Genomic DNA, 23,751 nt, shown 5'->3' with positions numbered 1-23,751 from the left:
GACAGCCCCCACACAAATAATTATTTGATCTGAAATGCCAGCTGCGCCATGGTTGAGAAATCTTGATCTAAGTACATGCTCTCCTTTTGAGATTCCCTGGTTTAAATATCATATATATACATATATGTTTACCTGTATATATGTATATCTATAGATCATCTATATACCTATAGATATATAGCTATATAGATGAATCCCATTTCCAATTCAGATCTCTACCCTGAAACTGATTCTCCCTAATATAAATCTATTTCTCTCACATCCAGTCTTTCTAATTTCAGTAAATGACACCATCATTCATCTAGCTGCTCAAGCTTCAAACCTAGAGAACCCTGATGCTTTCTACCTCTTCATCCCCTATACCCAATTCCCATTGATTCTACCTCTATGATTACCTCAAATTAATCCAGCTCCTGCCACATCCACTGCTCACTCTTTTCAAGTCTCCATCACCTTTCTCCTTAACTTCTGGAGGAGTCTCCCAATTAGTCTCTGCTTTCATTCTTGCCCCCTTCAAACCATCCTTGCAGACTAGCCAGCGACAGAATCCAAGCTCTAAACCATGACTAATGATGTTCTATTTGCTCTAGCCCTGGCTATTTTCTCTAACCTTGAGTGGCTTCCCTTCTGTTCTTTGAATATTCCAAACCCTTTCCTACATCAGCTTCTTTATTTTTGCTGTTCCTCTATCAGTACTACTCTTTTCCTGGCTGGTTTCTTGTCATTCATCCTGTTTCCATTTAACGCTACTGCCTAAAAAGGTCGTCGTCTTCTTTTTTTTCTTTTTTATTTTGAGATGGAGTTTCACTCTTGTCACCCAGGTCGGAGTGCAATGGCGCAATCTTGGCTCACTGCAACCTAGTGATTGCTTTCAGAAAGCAGAATGTAACCAAAAAACAATCATTCTTCTAATTGTGTTATGTAAAAATAAAGAAAATCTTTTAAAATGAGTAAAACATTTCTCAGTATCCCTTCTATTGCTTAAAAAACTTTGTTGAAATGATATAAGAAAGCACAGAAAGCGCAAAAATTCTGATCCGACTGGGGTGGCTTTGTAAATTATTTTATCAGTCTCTAAATGTCAGAGAGCCCTGGGGAGCAGACGTGGGTCCCTTCTTTCTTGTAGCTCGGTAGTTCTTAACCACCCTCTTTAAAGGCAGCTCTGCCCTGACTGTCTAGTGGAGTGCCCTGCTTATCTCCTTCATAGCATGTCTCACAGTGAGAAATTATGTTTATTTATGTACGTACTGTCTGCCTCTGTCCCCTAGAATACAAATATAAGTTCCTTAGGTAAGGACCCCCCTCAAAAAGGGGCTGTGAAGAAATGAATTTCTCAGTTCCTCTAAGTCTACTTCAATTTGCTCCCTGAAATGTTAGCCTTCCAATGAGGCTTAGGCCCAGAGAAGAGCACAGCTGGGCTTAATCAGGATTAGCACAGAGAACAGAACATGGATATAGAAACAGGAGAGTTAAAGTCTGGAGACACATCAGGGATGTGATGTGGTATAATGAGACTAAAATAAGGTTAGATAAAAGTTCAAGGTTAGAGCAGAGACTGAAGCCATGAGCCACTGAATGATTAAACACCATGTTTTGGAGACTATCTCTAAATGCTCATGTTCCTCAGGCCCTCTTCTCTTTTTCTTCTGTACTTTCTCCACAGGTGATTTTATCTAGGCTCATGGCTTAAAAGAATAATTGTGTATTGGTGTCTTCTCAATGTTTGTCCCCAATCCACATGAGTTCCAGACTTCTACCCAAACATCTATTTGAAATTTTCACTTAGGTGGTGGTGTTAGGGACTGAATTGTGTCTACAGGGCTTCAAAATTCAAATGTTGATGCCCTAAACTCCAATGTGACTGTATTTGGAGATGGGGCCTTTAAGGTGCTAATTAGGGTTAAATGAGGTCATAAGGATGGAGCCCTGATCCAACAGGACTGGTGTCCTTACAAGAAGTAGAAGAGACAAGTGACGTGCATACACAGAGAAAGGGCCATGAGAGGACACAGGGAGAAGGCAGCTGCTGCAACCCAAGGACAAGGGCCTCAGAAGGAACTACCCCCTGTCAGTACCTTCATCCTGGACTTTCAACCTCCTAACTGTAAGAAAAATAAATTTCTGTTGTTTATGCTGCCCAGTCCATGGTATATTGTTATGGCAACATTAGCAGACAAAAAACAGGTTTCTTATAGACATTTCACACTTAACATATGAATCACATTCTTGATTCCCATTCCTTCTGAGAGCTGAAGCCAACTGGACTTCCTGAGTCTACTTGGGAGTTGGAAAACTTTTCTGTCTAGCTAGAGGATTGTAAATGCACCAATCAGCAGAAGACTGTAAATGTACCAATCAGCACTCTGTAAAAAAGCATCAATCAGCACTGTGTCTAGCTAAAGGATTGTAAATCCACCAATCAGCACTCTAAAAATGCACCAATCAGCGCTCTGTGTCTAGCTAAAGGATTGTAAATGCACCAATCTGCACTCTGTAAAATGGACCAATCAGCTCTCTGTAAAATGGACCAATCAGCAGGACATGGGCGGGGCCAAATAAGGGAATAAAAGCTGTCCACCTGAGCCAGCAGTGGCAACCTGCTTGGGTCCCCTTCCAAGTTGTGGAAGCTTTGTTCTTTCATTCTTCACAATAAATCTTGCTGCTGCCCACTCTTTGGGTCTGCACTACCTTTATGAGCTGTAACACTCACTGTGAAGGTCTGCGGCTTCATTTCTGACGTCAGCAAGACCATGAATCCATCAGGAGGAACAAACAACTCTGGATGCGCCACCTTTAAGAGCTATAACACTCACTGTGAAGGTCTGCGGCTTCATTCCTGAAGTCAGCAAAACCACGAACCAACTGGGAGGAACAAACAACTCTGGATGTGCCACTTTTTAGAGATGTAACACTCACTGCGAAGGTCTGTGGCTTCATTCCTGAAGTCAGCAAGACCACGAACCCACCGGGAGGAAAAAACAACTCCAGACGCGCCACCTTTAAGAGCCGTAACACTCACTGCAAAGGTCTGTGGCTTCATTCCTGACATCAGCGAGACCACAACACCACTGGGAGGAACAAACAACTCTGGACGTGCCACCTTTAAGAGCTGTAACACTCACTGTGAAGCTCTGCGGCTTCATTCCTGAAGTCAGCGAGACCATGAACACACTGGGAGGAAAAATCAACTCTGGACATGCCCCCTTTAAGAGATGTAACACTCACTGCGAAGGTCTGTGGCTTCACTCCTGAAATCAGTGAGACAGCGAGACCACGAACCCACCAGGAGGAATAAACAACTCCAGACATGTCACCTTTAAGAGCTGTAACACTCACTGCAAAGGTCTGCAGCTTCACTCCTGAAGTGGGCAAGACCACAAACCCACCGGAAGGAAGAAACTCTGGACACACCCATCTTTAAGAACTGTAACACTCACTGCGAGGGTCCGCAGCTTCATTCTTGAAGTCCCGAGACCAAGAACCCACCAGAAGGAACCAATTCCAGACACATTTTGGCAACCCAGATGGGACATATTTTGGCGACCCAGATGAGACAATCGCCTATTGCCAAGTGTTGAGTACCATTGGACCCCTTTCACTTGGTATTCTGTTCTATTTTTCCTCAGAATTTGGGGGCTACATACCGGGCACCTGTGGGCCAGTTAAAAGTGACTAGCGCGGCCGCCGGACTAAAGACATGGGTGTCAGGCTTTCTGGGAACGGGCTCTCTTCAGAGTTGGGAGCGTTGGTTTGCCTGGAACCAGTTTCCACTTTTCCTGTACTTCCGGGCTGAGCTGAGGGTCGACAGAGAGGAAAGCCATTCAGCTCTGGGGTCCCAACAATAAGTTGGTTGGCCCTGCAGCCATGAGCAGAACTCTCAAAGTCACGTTGCCCAAGCAAGACTCACCCATCTATCCTATCTATCCTGACCCTTGCCTCCTGGGTCCTAATACCTGTCAGACAAACTTTCTCTTGTCTCTCTTCTCCAAGGCTAGTCCTGCTTTTAAAAACCACTCCCTGTCTCTGGTGCTTTTCTAGTTTCTCCTATAAGAATGATTTCTAGTATAAACTTCAGGACTCTGTTCCCTTCTTTAGGTACCCAGGCTCACCAATCAGAAAGACATAATTTTTGCCTAAAGCCTTGTCAGGTTGGGGGAACTATCTGGAATTTTAGGATCCCTTCTCAGACAAGCAGACTAGCAAAAGCTATTTCTGAAGCTATGATATGGGGAGCTTCAGAAATGATATTCTTCCTATTCAAGTGAGGACAAAAGGCATCACTCTTCCAACCCTGGAGATACCTTCCCTCCCTCAGGGTATAACCCTCCACTTCATTTTGGGGGCATAACATCTTTACAGGACAGGGATAAGGTCCCAATACTAACAGGAGAATGCTTAGGACTCTAACAGGTTTTTGAGAATGTGTCGGTGAGTGTAACTATTCCAATCAGCAGGGTCCAGGGACGTCGCAGGTTCTTGGGCAGGGGGAGAAAGGAACAAACCAAAACCATGGCAGTTTTGTCTTCCTGATGGGAAACACTCAGGCATTAACAGGCTCACCCTTGAAATGCATCCTAAGCCATTGGGACCAATTTGACCCACAAACCCTGAAAAAGAGGCAGCTCATTTTTTTTCTGCACTACAGCTTGGCCGCAATATTCTCTCTCTGATGGGGAAAAATGGCCACCTGAGGGAAGTATAAATTACAATACTATCCTGCAGCTTGATCTTCTCTGTAAGAGGGAAGGTAAGTGGAGTGAAATATCTTATGTCCAAGCTTTCTTTTCATTGAAGGAGAATACACAACTATGCAAAGCTTGCAATTTACATCCCACAAGAGGACACCTCAGTTTACTCCCATATCCTAGCCTCCCTATAGCTCCCCTTCTTATTAATGATAAGCCTCCTCTAATCTTCCCTGCCCAGAAGGAAACAAGCAAAGAAATCTCCAAAGGACCACAAAACCCCCTGTGCTATCGGTTATGTCCCCTTCCAGCTGTAGGGGGACGGGAATTTGGCCCAACCTGGGTACATGTCCCCTTCTCTCTCTCTGATTTAAAGAAGATCAAGGCAGATCTGGGGAAGTTTTCAGATGATCCTGATAGGTATATAGATGTCCTACAGAGTCTAGGGCAAGCCTTCAATGTCTCTTGGAGAGATGTCATGCTATTGTTAGATCAAATCCTGGCCTTTAATGAAAATAATGCTAATAGCTGCAGCCTAAGAGTTTGGAGATACCTGGTATCTTCGTCAAGTAAACGATAGAATGACAGCTGAAGAAAGGGACAAATTCCCTACCGGTCAGCACTGTCCCCAGTATGGATCCCCACTGGGACCCCGACTCAAGATCATGGGGACTGGAGTCATAAACATCTGTTGACCTGTGTTCAAGAAGGACTAAGGAGAATTAGGAAAAAGTTCATGAATTATTCAATGATGTCCACTATAACTCAGGGAAAGGAAGAAAATCCTTCTGCCTTCCTCGAGAGGCTATGGGAGGCCTTAAGAAAATATACTCCCCTGTCACCTGACTCACTTGAGGGTCAGTTGATCCTTAAAGATAAGTTGATTATCCAATCAGCTGCAGATATCAGAAGAAAGCTCCAAAAGTGAGCCCTGGGCCCTGAACCAAATCTGGAGGCATTATTAAATGTGGCAACGTTGGTGTTCTATAATCAGGTCCAAGAGGAACAGGTCCAAAGGAAAAGCAAGATCAGAGAAACGCCACAGCCTTAGTCATGGCCCTCAGACAAACAAACCTTGGTGGTTCAGAGATGACAGAAAAGGGAGCAGGACAATCACCCAGTGGGACTTGTTACCAGTGTGGTTTGCAAGGACACCTTAAAAAAGATTGTCCAATGAGAAGCCGCCCCCTCGTCCATGTCTGCTATGCCAAGGCAATCACCGGAAGGTGCACTGCCCCAGAGAACAAAGGTTCTCTGTGCCAGAAGCCCGCAACCAGATGATCCAACAACAGGACTGAGGGTGCCCAGGGCAAGCACCTGCTCATGTCATCACCCTCACTGAGCCCTGGGTACGTTTAATCATTGAGGGCCAGGAAATTGACATCCTCCTGGACACTGGCACAGCTTTCTCAGGGTTAATCTCCTGTCCTGGACAGCTGTCCTCAAGGTCCGTTACCATCCAAGGAATCCTCAGATAGCCTGTAACCAAGTATTTCTCCCACCTCCTCAGTTGTAATTGGGAGACTTTGTTACAGATAGTAAGTATGCTTATCTAATCCTACATGCCCATGCTGCAATATGGAAAGAAAGGGAGTTTCTAACCTCTGGGGGAACCCCCATTAAATACCACAAGGAAATCATGGAGTTATTGCACACAGTGTAAAAACCCAAGGAGGTAGCAGTCTTACACTGCCAAAGCCATCAGAAAGGTGAAGGAGAAAAGGCAGAAGGAAACTGTCAGGCAGATGCCAAGGTCAAAATTGCTGCCAAGAAGAACCTCCCATTAGAAATACCTACAGAAGGACCCTTGGTATGGAGCAACCCCCTCCAAGAGATTAAGCCCCAGTATTCCCCCACTGAAACAGAATGGGGACTTTCACGGGGGCATAGTTTTCTCCCCTCAGGGTGGTTAACGACAGAAGAAGGAAAGGTACTTACACCCAAAGCTAGCCAGTGGAAAATACTTAAAACCCTCCACCAAACTTTTCATATGGGTACTGAAAACACTCATCAAATGGCCAAATCCCTATTTACAGGGCCAAATCTCCTCCGGACCATCTGACAGGTAGTCAAAGCATGTGAGGTGTGCCAAAGGAATAATCCCTTGGTCCATCCTCAGGCACCTTTGGGGGAACAAAGAATAGGTCACTATCCCGGAGAGGACTGGCAATTAGACTTCCACCCACATGCGTACGTCAAAGGGGTTTCAATAATTGTTGGTCTGTGTTGATACCTTTACAAATTGGATAGAAGCTTTCCCCTGCAAGACAGAGAAGGCTCAGGAAGTGATTAAAATCCTAATTTATGAAATAATTCCTAGATTTGGGCTTCCCCAAAGCTTACAGAGCGACAATGGTCCAGCTTCTAAAGCCACGATAACTCAGGGAATTTCCAGGGCACTAGGGATACAATATCACCTTCACTGTGCCTGGAGGCCACAATCCTCAGGCAAGGTCGAGAAGGCAAATGAAACACTCAAGAGGCACTTAAGGAAACTAACACAAGAAACTCCTCTCCCATGGCTTACTCTTTTGCCCATGGCATTGTTGAGAATCCAAAATTCTCCTCACAAAATGGGGCTCAGTCCATATGAAATGCTGTATGGACGACCTTTCCTCACAAATGACCTGCTACTGGATCAGGAAAAGGCCAACTTGGTCAAAGATGTAACTTCTTTGGCAAAGTATCAACGAAACCTTAAAAATCTACCTGAACGATGTCACAGAGAAAAGGGAACAAAGTTGTTTCAACCAGGAGCTCTAGTGTTGGTTACATCTCTCCCCTCTACCTCCCGATCTATGGATTCTTTGTGGTAAGGACCATACTCGGTAATCCTCTCTACTCCCACTGCAATTAAGGTGGCAGGAGTGGAATCTTGGGTTCACCACACCCCAGTTAAATTTTGGATACCCCTGAGAAACCTGCAGGACCATCAGCTCAGGAGTCCCAAGATCAGCCAGACCAGCCTCAATACACCTGCAAACCACTAGAGGACTTGCATCTCCTATTTCGGAAGGAAACATCCCAGACTAAAAAGGCTCCTATCACTGATCCTGAGGAAGAAAAACCCCTTCCTCCTTAAAAAAGATAAGTGAAAATCTACATAATCTTTAACACCTCTCCTTGTCCCTTTAATGGAATCCTTTTACTATTTCATCATATTATTAAGCAGCATACTAACCATACTCTTTGCCATAGGACTACATACCGTAGCCAAATGAGTTCAACTAACAACTTCTACCAAGGACCCCTGGATCGACCTGCTGGCCCTTTCACTGGCCTAAAGAGTTCCCCTCTGGAGGACACTACAACTGCAGGGCCCATACTTTGCCCCTATCCAGCAGGAAGTAGCTAGAGCCGTCATCGCCCAATTCCCAGCAGCATTTGGGGTGCCCTGTTTGGAGGGGGGATTGAGAGGTGAAGCCAGCTGGACTTCCTGGGTCGAGTGGGGACTTGGAGAACTTTTCTGTTAGCTCCAGGATTGTAAATGCACCAATCAGCACTCTAAAAACGTACCAATCAATGCTCTGTGTCTAGCTAAAGGACTGTAAATGCAGTGATCAGCACTCTAAAAACACATCAGTGCTCTGTGTCTAGCTAAAGGATTGTAAATGCACGAATCAGCACTCTGTAAAAATGCACCAATCAGTGCTCTGTGTCTAGCTAAGGGACTGTAAACGCACCAATCAGCACTCTGCTAAATGGACCAATCAGCACTCTGTAAAATGGACCAATCAGCAGGACATGGGCAGGACCAAATAAGGGAATAAAAGCTGTCCACCTGAGCCAGCAACAGCAACCGCTCAGGTCCCCTTCCAAGCTGTGGAAGCTTTGTTCTTTCATTCTTCACAATAAATCTTGCTGCTGCTCACTCTTTGGGTCCACACTACCTTTATGAGCTGTAACACTCACTGCAGAGGTCTGCAGCTTCATTCCTGAAGTTAGCGAGACCACGAACCCACTGGGACAAACAAACAACTCTGGATGCGCCACCTTTAAGAGCTGTAACACTCTTTGAGAAGGTCTGCAACTTCACTCCTGAAGTCAACAAGACCACGAACCCACCAGGAGGAACAGATAACTCTGGACGCGCCACCTTTAAGAGCTCTAACACTCACTGCGAAGGTCTGTGGCTTCACTCCTTCAGTCAGCAAGACTGAGAACCCACCGGAAGGAAGAAACTCTGGACACATCTGAAGGAACAAACTCCAGACACACCATCTTTAAGAACTGTAACATTCACCGCAAGGGTCCATGGCTTCATTCTTGAAGTCAGCGAGACCAAGAACCCACCGGAAGGAACCAATTCTGGACACACTTCAACTTCAGCACATTCCGTCTGGATAAAGGCTACTACCATAGAGCCAGGGTCTCTAGCCAGACCTAAATAGTTATCCTTGATTCCTCTTTCTCCTCCTCCCTCTGGCTGTCCTTCCCCAGGCAACCTTACAAGTCTGTTGATTCAAATGCTGAAATACATTTTCAATCTATTCCTTTCTCACCTGCTTTGGTGCTATCACTTTAGGCCAACCCACCACCACTTCCCACTTAAATCACCACAAACTACTCCTAACTCATCTCTTTTCACTTACTGCACTCCTTTCTCTATGCTGGAGCAGAACTGAGTTTTTCAGAACAGAAACCTAGAAAGCTACTCTTTGCTTAAAACTGTCGCTTCAATAACTTTTCCCTGAACTCAGAAAGCAATTCAAACTCTTTAATCTGGTCTACAAAGCTTAACTGACCTGGCCTCAGCCTCCTTCTCGCACTTTCTTTCCACTCTCTAGACCCACTGAAACCTTTCCATCTTCCTGGAATGTTCATTTCTCAGCTACATGCCTAGCTCTTTCTGTTCCTTGTAAGTCCTAGCTTAAAGAAATGTTTTCAGAGAAGCCTGTCTTCAAGTCAGCAGCTTTTTGCACTGTTCTCTATTACCAGATTGTTTTTCCTTTGGTAGAACATTTTGCAACTTGCAGTTTTTTTAAATTTAATTTTATTTTATTTGCCTGTTCACTTGTTTGTATTTGCTGTCTCCTAACTTTGGGAGAGGAAGCAAGACAGTCTCTAATCTTGTTTATCGCTGTGCCCCTAGTACTTGACACACTGAGACTCAATACATTATTGTTACTTAAAATACAATTTAGTTTTATATATAAATATACAAAAGGTATAAAAAGGAGAATCAAGACTAAACAGATATTTACCTCATGCTCATTTAAATGGGAAAAATGAAATATTCTTTAAAATGCTTAATTGCACATGTAGTTCCACAGTATTTTTTCTTAAAGCTTGGCAAACAAAAACAAAATATAGAATGCTGAAGTACAATTTATAAATAAAAATGTTAAGAAAGAAAACAGGAGCCATAACCTGGGACTTATATTTTCCTAGTAATGATTAGGTACTCTTTTTTCCTAAAATTAAAAATGAATAGATTGAGCAGACCAATTAATAATAAATATATAACTAGTTGAATAAGGTAATATCTCATTGATGTTTATAGCAGGTTAAAAGCTTAAAATTGCATCTACCCACATATCTATAAATTTAAGTACAATTACAACAAAATTTTACCAGAATCCGTGCATCCTGCAATTGTTGACACTGCACGTGAAGAATAAATGGTTCAAATTTCAAAGTGGCATCACCATTTGCTTTCTTCAGAGCCACAATCTAAATAAATGAAAAGTGGTATCAGACACAAGCCTATGGCTTGTCCTTTGATTACCCTTTACCCCATACATAACTTCAGTTTCTCTTAGAAATTTTCAGAATCACTCAGCGTATTTTTTTTCTGCAGTAACTTTTCCCTCTGCTTTCTTGGTTCTTTTTCACCCAAAATTTGCTTATTTTCTTAAAATTTCTAGTTCTCCCATAAATCTTCTATACCATTCTTTCCATCTATTAGTGTACTTTGAAGAAGTAAACTACTACTTTATTTAATTCTGTAACAGATCTTTCATTAAGGAATGGAGTATAAAAACTGTATTAGGATTGTTTAAATTTTTTGTTAGATTGAGATACAGAGAAATGTAATGTAAGAGAAGGGTCCAAACAAAGCCTAACTGCCACCCATGTTCCCAAGAAGCATTCTGTACCAAGCACCAGTGCTTACCAGCTGCACTATTAAGCTCACAAATAGCCGTGCATGCAAAGAGCTCAGTGCACAGCCAGCAAGTTCCTGTTCCCTCTGTAATAGGCACACATACAATTCCCTTGGAACTGCTTAGCTACATGAGAACAAATGGCTCCTGAGCATGTTCCTAGCTTTCTGTATTTCAGACCCTATGGGGCAGTGGTCAGGGTCTGGGGGCTACTGCAGCACAAAGTGGGGTACATGCCATCACTCTGCCCTGATCAGCTGTGGAACCCATCTGCTAGCCATGGGGACTGACACATTGAAGGGCTAGATCTTGTGTACTCTCTTTCCTCCTGCTGCAAGCAAATGTTACAACACTTGACCCTAGCATGCATGTTTGTTGTTGTTAGTGACCTTAAGTCATGTACTAGTCTCTTCCCTAGGTAGCACTTGCCTGCCTTTTAACTTTGGCTGCACCGATGTTACAGTGCATCCAGCGGCATAGTCTGACCACCTAGTGAAACATGTAATATTGTGTCTGAGCTATAATTTATACAAGACAGTTATTATTTCTGCCTGCCCAGTATCCCTGGGCAACATCGTCCGTCCTTCACGCCATTTGATTTCTGGTAGGGCTGTCAATCATTACCCTGTCACACATCACTCTCCCTATCACAGTATCAGAGGTGCCAAGTGCTTGCTTATGTCTGATCAAGGATATTATTATAGTCCACTAGCAAAATTAATTGACCTAAGAGAGAGAGCACCTAATGTAAGCAGGACAACTCTGAGTCCTTCTCTAGGATGAATACATGAATTGCAGGAAAAGGAATTCTTTTTCTACTGGTGTTGCTGGCAGCTACCATTTCTGCAACAAAGATTATCTGCAGCAGAAGAGAATAAAGGCACATTGCAAAGAGAACCACTGCCCAAAGATGGAGATGAAGTGGGTACTCAGAAGATAAGATTTGAACATCTGAATCAGCAATACTTGATTCAAGCTCTATCCGTCCTTTCCAGTTAAATAATCTTTTTTGCTTAAAACAGAATTGGATTTGTAAATTCACTGGGAATAAAAAGTGCCTGGCTGATAAAAACTTATGAATTCATCTAAACTCTTTATCTTAGAGAACTCAATAACCCAGCAGAGATATGAAGATTTTCAAAAAGCAGTACAGGTAAGTCATGTATAATTTATTTATATCAGTAAAGCTGGTAACACAGAGATAGTGCTAATCCCCTTCTCTTTCTACAGTTTGTTCTAGGTTACAGGGTTATCAAATAGCAGAATTAAAATTCAAAATTTGGATCCAATAGGTGTCCAATATCTATGAACTTTCTGCTATGTCCAAAAGGATGTGTTGAGTAGCAGTAAGTAATGCTTCCATACTTTTATCTCCTACAACCCAAAAAAAGTCATTGTAATGAAAGCTCTCTAGGTTTCATAATGTTCAGCCATTATAATTCTGCATATAAATTACTTTGAATTTTCTATTCTTGTCATATGTATTTAAAGTACCTGAATTTAAAAGTTTATTTCCAAAACTTACCACATCATCTTTTTCACAAGGTTTGTGTGTAACTAGTAGCCAGCCACAGTTTTGTTTCTGAACCTCAAAACCATTTATACCCTAAAATAAAAAGTAACATAATTTGTTAATCATACAATATTTTACAAAAATAATAAGCATAATGTATAGCATGTTGTAGGCTTTCTTAAACTAATAATCCCAAGTTAGGATTTTAAGTATTAATAAAAACAATTCGGTATTTTTTGGGTAATGTTAACCCAGAATAAGAATGAGCCCAAATAACCTGAGGTAGAAAATTATTTGAAAGGTAAAACTACTTGATAAACATCTTCTGAAATACGGTCATGATTTTGCAACAAGAAAAGGGATTAGTACAAGGGATAATACTAGCAGCACCTGAGTTGTACTCTATTTGGCTAGCGAAGTATTTAAAAAATGAAAAAAAAAAAAAAAAAAAAGAATTTTAATTCCTTTTGTAGGACAGCACTGTCCTAATTCCACACAAGACCTACTACCCTTAATTGTACCTATGCCATTTACACATTTATAATACTTTCTTAGTTTCTAGAGGCATAAATTCGGGACCTCTGAATTAGACTGCATATGTAGTCCTGAAGGATGGGGCTAAGACTGAAAGGTCAAAATTTCAAGAAGGCAAACATTTTAATATTAACTTAAATTGGACAAATGCTTATTTGCAAAGTTCTATTAGGTACTTTGGGTATACATAGAACCTACCCCTCAAGGACACTGGAAAGAGGATGCAGGAAACCACATGAACAGAAATCACTATACTCAAAGTAACTATAATTCATACGATGGATCCACAAGAGACTCTGCTGTCTGGCCTTGGAACGGGGAATTGCTATGCATGTCCTAAGTAAATATTCTGACTTCATTGTATGACTTCGGTGATGATGACTTATGTATCTGATGTTGTGCTGGCTACTCTAAATCTTAGAGCCAAATATATGGCCCACTTCTAGCCACTTCACAGAATCTAATGGTAGGATTGGAAACTAATGCCATCACTGGCTTCATCTTATCTATATTTTCTTTATTCAGATTTTCCCACTTTTTATTTTTTTGTGTGTGTTGCCTGTTTGTAAGTTGCCCAAAATCCTTACTGAAATAAGGCAGATTTTAAAATAAACTATAATACAAGGTGTAAGATAAGAAATAAAAGTCTAACCAGTTCAGAAGCAGTCATTATTCCCAAGTAGGTAGTATGGATTTGTGAGTGTGTTCAAGTGGGAGAGTGGAGTTTTTGGAATCATGCCTCAGATATGCAGAGATGGGAAAACATTTCAGGAAAAAAAAAAAAAAAAAAAAACCAACACCCAAAAACGTGAGCAAAAGCAAACAAATGCAAGATGAAAAAGAACAGTTCAGTTTCAGCAACTAGCTAAAGATGAAGGAAAGCAATGAAAAAAAAAGGTTGAAAGGTATACTAGAGTAAGCATTTGGATATTCCGATGTAGAAAAATGTGTAATAAAATACAACATAGGTGAGAGATAAGCAGAGTTGTGATTTGTCAAACATGGTTTGGAGAAGAGCAGTTAAGTGGCTTGTTAGAGAATCATTGCAAAAGTCAAGGTGAGATAGAGTTGTGGAAATGGGGCAAGTGAGAGTGTGTGGCAAGAATGCCATTGCTCTGGAGGTAATGGAAGTGATTTAAAAATGAACAGGCCCTGCTAACTTGAGAGATGAGCAAATAAATGATCAGTCAATAATGGACCTAAAGAATGAGCCTAATAACGTGCTGTCTTCCATGCTGTTAACCTAATATTACAAATAAAATCAGTACATAGCCAACTTTTACAGTGCATGGGCCAGGCACAATGCCAAATATTTCAAATAAATTATCCTATTTTCTCCACACAAAATCCCTATAAAGCAGATACTTTTCATTATCCTCAGTTCATAGAACAGGAAGGGCAGAGTTGAGATAACTTTCCTAAGGTCACATTAAAGAGAAGACCACCCCTCATACCGTCTTATGCCCAATTTCTGCCTCCAAAGAAAGAAGTAAAAACTAAAAGGCAGAAATGAAATCCACGGCAGACAGCCCGGTGCCACGCCCTGGGCCTGGTAGTTAAAGATCGACCCCTGACCTAATAGGTTCTGTTATCTATAGATTACAGACATTGTATAGAAATGCACTGTGAAAATCCCTATCTTGTTTTGTTTTGATCTAATTACCAGTGAATGCAGCCCCAGTCACATACCCCTTGCTTGCTCAATCAATCACGACCCTCTCACATGCACCCCCTTAGAGTTGTGAGCCCTTAAAAGGGACAGGAATTGCTCACTCAGGGAGCTTGGTTCTTGAGACAGGAGTCTTGCCGATGCCCCTGGTCGAATAAACCCCTTCCTTAACTTGGTGTCTGAGGAGTGTTGTTTGCAGCTCGTCCTGCTACATTTCTTGGTTCCCTAACCAGGAAGTGAGATGATTGGTGGACGGTTGAGGCAGCTCCTTAGGTGGGTTAAGCCTGCCCTGTGGAACATCCCTGAGTGGGACCCCAAGCAGCCGGAGCGACCCGGATCCTGAGAGCACTCCCGGGTAGGTATTTGCCCCGGTGGGGTGCCTCGCCAGAGCAGTGTGTGGCAGGCCCCTGTGGAGGATCAAAGCAGTGGCTGAATACCTGGAAGGAACGGGCACTTGGAGTCTGGACATCTAAAACTTGGTAAGACTAGTCTTTGAAACTTGCCAACTCTAAGTGGAAGCGTGGCCTGATCACCCATGGTGTGCCTTTATCAGCACTTTGGTTTTGGTTTTGACTTGGTTTGAACTGCTTGACAGGATTGGTCTTGGGAACTTGCCTACTCCATTTGAGTGGAAGCGTGGCCTGATCACCCATGGTGTGCCTTTATCAGCACTTTGGTTTTGGTTTTGGTTTTGACTTGGTTTGAATTGCTTGACAGGATTGGTTTTGGGAACTTGCCTACTCCATTGGAGTGGAAGTGTGGCCTGATCACCCACGGTGTGCCTGTACCAGCACTTTGGTTTTTATTTTTGACTTGACTTGGCTTGCTTGATACTTTGGTTTTGGTTTTGACCTGGCTTGGATTTCTGGATACTCTGATTTTGGTTTTGATTTTGGTTTTGCGCAAACTGCAAAAGTGTGCGTGTGCCCTTTTTACTCGTTCTCTGTTTTGTGGTGTGCGTGTGGTGTGAGCGTGGTGTTTTGTCTTGAAGAAGCGTAGGTCAGGCACAAATAAGTCCACCCTACTAGGAACCATGTTGAAAATTTTGAAAAAAACATTTAAAGGAGACTATGGAGTACTATGACACCAGGAAAACTTAAAACTTTGTGTAAGATAGACTGGCCAGCATTAGAGGTAGGTTGGCCATTAGAAGGAAGCCTGGGCTGGGCACAGTGGCTCACGCCTGTAATCCCAGCACTTTGGGAGATCAAGGTGGGTGGATCACGAGGTCAGGAGATCGAGACTATCCCGGCTAACACGGTGAAACCCCGTCTCTATTAAAAATTCAAAAAAATTAGCCACGTGCAATGGCGGGCACCTGTGGTCCCAGCTACTCGGGAGGTTGAGGCAGAAGAATGGCATGAACCCAGGAGGTGGAGCTTGCAGTGAGCCGAGATCGCACCACTGCCCTCCAGCCTGGGCAACAGAGAGAGACTCTGTCTCAAAAAGAAAAAAAAAAAAAAAAAAGAAGGAAGCCTGGACAGGTCCCTTGTTTCAAAGATATGGCACAAGGTAACCTGTAAGCCAAGGAACCCAGACCAATTACTGTACTTAGACACTTGGTTACAGCTGGTTTTAGACCCCCTGCCCCAAACACACAGTGGTTTAGAGAACAGCAGCATAAGCAGCTGGCAGAGGCAAGGAAAGATCAGCAGAGAGAAAGAAAGGAAAGAGGTAGAGAGGAAAAGAGGCAAAGAGAGAGAGGAAGAGACAGACAAAGAGGGAGTCGAGGAGAGAGAGAAAGAATGAGAATGGCAGAGAGAGAATGGCAGAGACAGAGAAGAGATGGAGGCAAAAGGAAAGTCAAAGAGAGAGAACAAAGTCAAAGAGAGAAAGAACGAGAGATATACAAGTAGTTAAAAAAAAAAAAGAAGTGTACCTTATTCCTTTGAAAGTCAAGGTAAATTTAAAACCTATAATTAATAATTGAAGGTATTCTCTGTAACCCTATAACCCTCCAATACCACTTTGTTGTCAGTGTAAACAAGGGCATATCCCGAAAGCACTGAGGCTTTCCTATCAAAAATCCTTAACCCAGTAACCCATGGATGGCCCAAATGCATTCAATCTGTAGCAGCAACTGTTTTGCTAACAAAAGAAAAAGAAACCAAGGGGGGGGGGGGAGGGGATTTATATAAAAAGAACGTTATATAGTAAATTCTTGTCCTGAAATAAATTAACTGGTTGTTTAAAGAAAGAAATGTTTGTAATAAGTCAGAAAGTTAAGGCATGTCAAAAAATTGCCTGTAAAAGTCATGAAAGAAAAAAAGGTTATTAAAAAAAGTTATAAAAAAGAATTTATGCAAAAAATGTTGTATAATTTAAATGTAACTAAGCCTTCTGAATGTAAAACTATGGGGGAATAAAACAGTTTATGTGCAAGGTGTGTAAGAAAAATAAAATATACCTTTGGTAAAAGGATTATAAGGTGGCATAAGAATGTACATTTTTACCTACATTAAAAACTTTTTAAAAAATTATTGTTTTGAAGGTTTAAGCAAGTTTTAAAACATTAATTGTAAAGAAAATTCTGTGTGTAAACATATTAAAGTTAAAGAAGTATCATCCAGTTTTTCTGTGAACTGGACATTAAAGTAAAAGCATAACACATTTTTCTTAAAGCACCAACCTTCTCTTTAGCAAATATTATAAAAGGTTAAAAAGAGTCTACAAAATCTTACCTTATGGTCAAACATTAAAAATTAGATAAATATGTCTACAAGGTTTTATTACAATTATGTTTAACATTAACAACCCACTAATATAAAGATAAAATTTAGCTTATCTCGTATAAAAATCATATGAGAAGCACTGTTAAATGTAAAATGGTATTTGGCTTTCTTTGGTTTAAAAACTAATAAAAATAGGTGCTAAAGGAAATTTCTCAGTAGGCATTAAGGACTATGAAGTCCACTGCCAAGGTCCCCACATTTGAAACAAAAGGTCAATTTCTTAAACATTATATACTTAGTTTATCTTCCACTTTCCTTTGTCTCAAAAAACAAAACAAAACAAAACAAAAAAACACTAAAAGTCTTTTAGCACATGTACCACCCCTAGAATTTCTGGTAAACCAGCACCAGCCTGAAGATCACGTTCTCATCTAAAGGTAGAAAGAAGAAAAACTTGAACCAGCCTGGGAAGGACCCTACCTTGTGCTGTTAACCACCAAGACTGCTGTTCATACAGCAAAAAAATAGACTCATCACACCCAAGTCAAGAAAGCACCACCCCCTCCAGAGTCGTCGGCCATAGTCCCAGGGGAAAACCCTACCACATTAAAGCTAAGAAAAATTTAACTCTTTTCGTCTATTCTATTACTCTTTATTCTTTCCTTGTTCTACTGCTGACCATCTAGTTATTAACATAACCAAGTCAATTTCACCTCAAACTATTGCATTTAATGCTTGCCTTGTTATACCCTGTGGGGACTTGCCAAGTCAAAGACAGCTTTCTACTTCAGAAAAGTACTTCTGTCCTCCTGACTCTCCTCAGACTGGGCATTAGTAAACTAGGACCATTTAATCCAGGGAGATTTCGATAAAGACCCCAGTGCCAACCAGGAGTCTTGCCCCCCGATGTAGTCTCCATAGTTGGTCCAATGTTCGGTGGACCACTAAAGAGCAAGGATGGACTGCCCCAACTGGATTTTGTAATTTCCTAAAACCATATATTCATTTTACTAGAGGATCACAGAAGTTAAAGACTTAAAACAAACTTTAGCAATTAAGACTGGGTACCAAGATGCAAACGCCTGGTTAAAATGGATCAAATATTCCATTTGCACATTAAACAAAAGCAATTGTTACGCTTGTGCACATGGCAGGCCAGAGGCCAAGACTGTCCCCTTTCCACTAAGGTGTTCCTCCAGTCAACCAGGTGTGGACTGCATGGTAGCTCTTTTCCAGGATTCTACAGCCTGGAGTAATAAGTCATGCCAAGCTCTCTCTGCTATATCCCAAAGTCCAGCACCCCACGGGTCAGCCCCCGAAAGCCATCCAGCCTCCATCTCCCAAGTTCATTTTGTGTCTCTCACGATAGGGAGGAAACTTAGCGTTCCTTGGAGACCTGAAAGGATGCAGTGAGCTTAAGAATTTTCAAGAGCTTATCAATCAGTCAGCCCTTGTTCATCCCTGAGTGGATGTGTGGTAGTATCATGGTGGACCTTTACTGGGCACTCTGCCGAGTAACTGGAGTGGCACTTGTACTTTAGTCCAATTGGCTCTCCCTTTCACCCTAGCATTTCATCAACCAGAAGGAAAAATAATAATAAGACATCAAAAATCGAGAGAAGCTCCTTATGGGTCTTTGAACTCTCATGTCTATTTAGACGCAATTGGAGTCCCACGAGGAATACCAGACCAATTTAAAGCTTGAAATCAAATAGCTGTAGGATTTAAGTCAATATTTTGGTAGGTGACAGTTAATAAAAATGTAGATTAGATAAACTACATCTATTACAACCAACAGCAATGAGGTTTTCATGAGTTAAAAGAAAAACTCATGTCGGCCCCGGTCCTGAGGCTACCTGACCTGACAAAACTCTTTACACTCTATGTGTCAGAAAGAGAAAAAATGGCAGTTGGAGTTTTAACTCAGACTGTGGGGCCCTGGCCAAGGCCAGTGGCCTATCACTCAAAACAACTAGACAGGGTTTCCAAAGTCTGGCCCCCAGGTCTAAGGACCCTAGCAGCAATGGCCCTTTTAGCACAAGAAGCAGATAAACTAACTCTTACACAAAACCTGAATATAAAGGTCCCCCCTGCTGTGGTAACTTTAATAAATACCAAAGGACATCACTGGTTAACAAATGCTAGATTAACCAAGTACCAAATCTTGCTATGTGAAAATCCCCAAATAACCACTGAAGTTTGCAACACCCTAAACCCCACCACTTTGCTCCCCGTATCAGAGAGCCCAGTTGAACACAACTGTGTAGAGGTGTTGGACTCAGTTTATTCTAGCAGGACTAACCTTCGAGACCATCCTTAAACATTAGTAGACTGTAAGCAGTATATGGATGGGAGCAGCTTCACCAACCCCCTGCAAAGTGATTCCGAAAAAGACGACAAGCCCTGCTCCAGTCACACCCGGAAGCTGACTGGTCCACGCACAGCCAAAGCATGAGGAAACTCATCGCGGGACTCATTTTCCTTAAAATTTGGACTTGTACAGTAAGGACTTCAACTGACCTTCCTCAGACTGAGGGCTGTTCCCAGTGTATACATCAAGTCACTGAGATAGTATAAAAGGTTGCTACGGTCCTATAATTTTACGGTTATTATAAGTCTCCTGGAACTCTAAAAAGAACTTGTTTGTATAATGTTATTCTATACAAGGTATGTAGCCCAGGAAATGACCAACCTGATGTGTGTTATTACTCATCTGAGCCTCCCATAACCACAGTTGTTAAAATAAAATTAAGAACTGAAGACTGGTAGGAGCTCATAAATGATACGACTAAAGTGTTAGCCAAAACAGAAGAAAAAGTGGTGCCCAAACAAGTCACCTTAAAATTTGATGCCTGTGCTGTCATTAACAGTAAGTTAGGAAGGGGATGTGGCTCTTTTAGTTGGGAAAAAGGCTATATGACTGAAAATAAGTATATTTCACATGAATTAGGACTGTGTGGAAATGAATGTGGATCCTGGTCTTCTGTCATTTGGGCCACTTGGATAAAAAATAAAAAGGATCCAGTCCACCTTCAGAAAGAAAAAAATGGCCCTTCCTGTACTAAGGGACAATGTAACCCCTTAGAGCTAGCAATAATGAATCCCCTTGATCCTCATTGGAAAAAAGGGGAGTGTGTGACCTTAGGAATCCATGGGGTCAGACTGGATCCTCGAGTAAATATCTTGGTTTGAGGAGAAGTTTACAAATGCTCTCCTGAACCAGTGTTTCAAACTTTCTATGATGAACTAAATGTACCAGTACCAGAAATTCCAGGAAAAACAAGAAATTTGTTTTTGCAATTAGCCAAGCATGTAGCCCAGTCTCTCAATGTCACCTCATGTTATGTATGTGGAGGAATTGAATGGGAGATCAATGGCCATGGGAAGCCCGAGAATTACTACCTACAGACCCAGTTCCTGATGAATTCCCGGCTCAAAAGAATCACCCTGATAATTTCTGGGTCCTAAAAGCCTCAATTATTGGACAATACTGCATAGCTAGAGAAGGAAAAGAATTCACTCACCTCGTAGGACAACTTAGTTGTCTGGGACAGAAACTGTATAATGGTACCACAAAAACAGTCACTTGGTGGAGTTCAAATCAAACAGAGAAGAATCCATTTAGCAAATTCCCAAAGTTGCAAACCATGTGGCCCCACCCGGAGTCCCACCAGGACTGGACAGCCCCCACTGGATTATACTGGATATGTGGGCATAGAGCTTATACGAAATTACGTGACCACTGGGCAGATAGTTGTGATATTTGCACTATTAAACCATCTTTCTTCCTACTGCCCATAAAAATAGGCCAACTCCTGGGTTTCCCTGTCTATGCTTCCCACGAAAAGAGAAGCATAGCTATAGGAAATTGGAAAGATGATGAATGGCCCCCTGAGAGAATTATACAATATTATGGGCCTGCTACTTGGGCACTAGACGGCTCATGGGGATACCAGACTTCCATTTACATGATCAACCGAATAAGGTTACAAGCTGTCTTAGAAATAATCACTAATAAAACTGGCAGAGCCTTGACTATTCTGGCCTGGCAAGAAACTCAGATGAGAAATGCTATCTATCAAAATAGATTGGCTCTCAACTATTTGCTAGCAGCTGAAGGAGGGGTGTGTGGAAAATTTAACCTTACTAATTGCTGTCTACACATAGATGATCAAGGGCAAGTAGTTGAAGACATAGAGATATGACAAAACTGGCACATGTGCCTGTGGAAGTGTAGCATGGATTTGATCCTGGGGCCATGTTTGAAAAATGGTTCCCAGCGCTAGGAGGATTTAAAACTCTTATAATAGGAGTTATAATAATAATAGGAACCTGCCTACTGCCCCCTTGTTTGCTACCTGTACTTCCTCAAATGATAAAAAGCTTCATCGCTACCTTAGTTCACCAAAATACTTAAGCACAAGTGTACTATATGAATCACTATCAATCTGTCTTGCAAGAAGACATGGGTAGTGAAAATTAAAGTGAGAACTCCCACTAATAAAATGAGTGAGAGTCTCACAATAGGGGAATAATGGAGGAGACCACCCCTCATATTGTCTTATGCCCGATTTCTGCCTCCAAAAAAAGAAGTAAAAATTAAAAGACAGAAATGAAATCCACAGGCAGACAGACTGGCACCACACCCTGGGCCTGGCGGTTAAAGATCGACCCCTGATCTAATCGGTTATGTTATCTATAGATTACAGACATTGTATAGAAATGTACTATGAAAATCCCTACCTTGTTTTGTTCCAATCTAATCACCAGTGTATGCAGCCCCCAGTCATGTACCCCCTGCTTGCTCAATCAATCATGACCCTCTCACATGCACCCCCTTAGAGTTGTGAGCCCTTAAAAGGGACAGGAATTGCTCACTTGGGGAGCTTCGTTCTTGAGACAGGAGTCTTGCCGATGCCCCTGGTCGAATAAACCCCTTCCTTCTTTAACTCAGTGTCTGAGGAGTTTTGTCTGTGGCTTGTCCTGCTACAACACAGCCAGTGGTTTTTACTCTAAGCAATATCACTCCCAAGCAGCTTTATCCTCAGGGGATATGTCCCCAGACCCCCTAATGGATGCCTGAAATCTCAGAAGAATGAATTTCTTTTTCCTTCTTCACAATTTCACTGACACAGACTCATTCTTTCCATAGATCTTAGCAACCTCAGCATATGTTGTTTTTTCTTTCCTTAAGAACTTTCACCTTTTCACTTCAAAGAAGCACTTTATGACTTACTGTTGTCAGATCCAAATAGCCAGCATCATTACTCTCATACTTTGGGGTCATTATTAAGTAAAATAAGAGTTACTTGAACACAAGCACTGTGATACCACCACAGTGGATCTGATAACCCAGAAGGCTATCAAGTAGCTAAAGGGCAGCAAGAGTATATAGTGGAATATTCCGGACAAAGGGATGATTCACCTCCCATTCCGGAAGGAGCTGGTTGGCTCAACGTTTTATCACACTACTCAGAACAGCATGCAATTTAAAACTTACTAATTGTTTATTTCTGGAATTTTCATTTAATATTTTCAGACTGCTGTTGACTGGGGTAACGAACCTGCAAATAAGGAGGTATGGCTTGTACAGCTGCTGCTTGATTTACGATGGGGTTACATCCCAATAAATGCGTCATAATAAGTCAAAATGCATTTACTACCTCTGTAAGCCCATCACAAAGTTAAAAATCATAAGTCTAACCATCCTAAATTATATACAATCTTACTTATCTGCCTAAAACTACCAGAAGGGTAATAAGAGTTGTAATAATGGAGGGGCTCACTAGGAGGCAGTGAACTCCTTAACCCTGGTGATGTTCAAGCATGTAGTAACAATGTCAGAGCTGTTGATGAGCGGATTCCAGCATTCAATACCTTGGCAGGCTACAAAGTCTTTAAATTCCCTTAGTATTCATAAAATAAAATCAATTTTCTAACCTTTGCCACACAAGATAGTTCCCAGGTCAGCAGTTTCAACATCATTTGGGCACTTGTTAGAAATGCACAGGATCAGGCCCTACCCTACACCTGAAGAATCATAATCTGTATTTTAAAAGATCCTCAGCTGATTAATTGCCACATTAAACTTTTAGAAGCACTAATCTAATCCCCTAAATTACACATATAAAGAAACAGACCACCCTGCGGAGGAACAAACACAGACATGCTGGATCCGGTCGTCACTGGGTGGGCACAGGGCTCCTAAAGTTTCGCACTAGAAGGCAGGCGATGGACGGGAGCAAAAGGGCCCTCACCCCGTCAAGGAGTACGATGCGGCCAGCGCAGGAGCTAGTGGTGAAAAACTGATCTCGCGTGTTCAGAAACTGCACAAGCTCTACCACATCCTTGTCCACACTGCCCTTCCGGCTGAGGTCCGCTTTGCTCAAACACTGCGCCTTCCATTTCCTGAACTCCGCGCTGCGATCCATGTGTGAGGGACTCGGGGTCCGCGCTCTGCTCCTTCACGGTTGCCTAGTCGCTCCCCGGGGGCGGCCATATTGAAGCGAGCGGTGGCCGAAAAGGTCCAAACTTCCTCTGCGTTCTTAATTTGGGAAATTCTAGTGCCTTCGCC

The 23,751-nt window shown here is 42.1% G+C and overlaps 1 protein-coding gene across 8 annotated transcripts in view; it reads right to left on the bottom strand.

The window, feature by feature from the left end:
* Nucleotides 1-23,678, bottom strand: part of TYW3 (tRNA-yW synthesizing protein 3 homolog) — a 65,034-nt gene extending 41,356 nt beyond the window's left edge. For 6 of the 8 annotated variants that reach the window (XM_050768315.1, XM_050768345.1, XM_050768185.1 and 3 more), the window contains exons 1-3: nt 23,435-23,678; nt 12,315-12,395; nt 10,260-10,358 (exon numbers count right to left, since the gene is read on the bottom strand). In XM_050768315.1, coding sequence (XP_050624272.1) covers nt 10,260-10,358; nt 12,315-12,395; nt 23,435-23,608 — 354 coding nt within the window. In that variant the 5' untranslated portion in view covers nt 23,609-23,678. The other 2 variants (XM_050768255.1, XM_050767933.1) reach the window with 2 other exon arrangements.
* Between the last annotated feature and the right edge of the window lie 73 nt (nt 23,679-23,751).

This window comes from Macaca thibetana, chromosome 1 (genome assembly GCF_024542745.1).
Source record: "Macaca thibetana thibetana isolate TM-01 chromosome 1, ASM2454274v1, whole genome shotgun sequence".
Lineage (NCBI taxonomy): Eukaryota > Metazoa > Chordata > Mammalia > Primates > Cercopithecidae > Macaca > Macaca thibetana.
The sequence above is the reverse complement of the archived record's forward strand: the minus strand, read 5'-3'. Positions and strand labels throughout refer to the sequence as shown.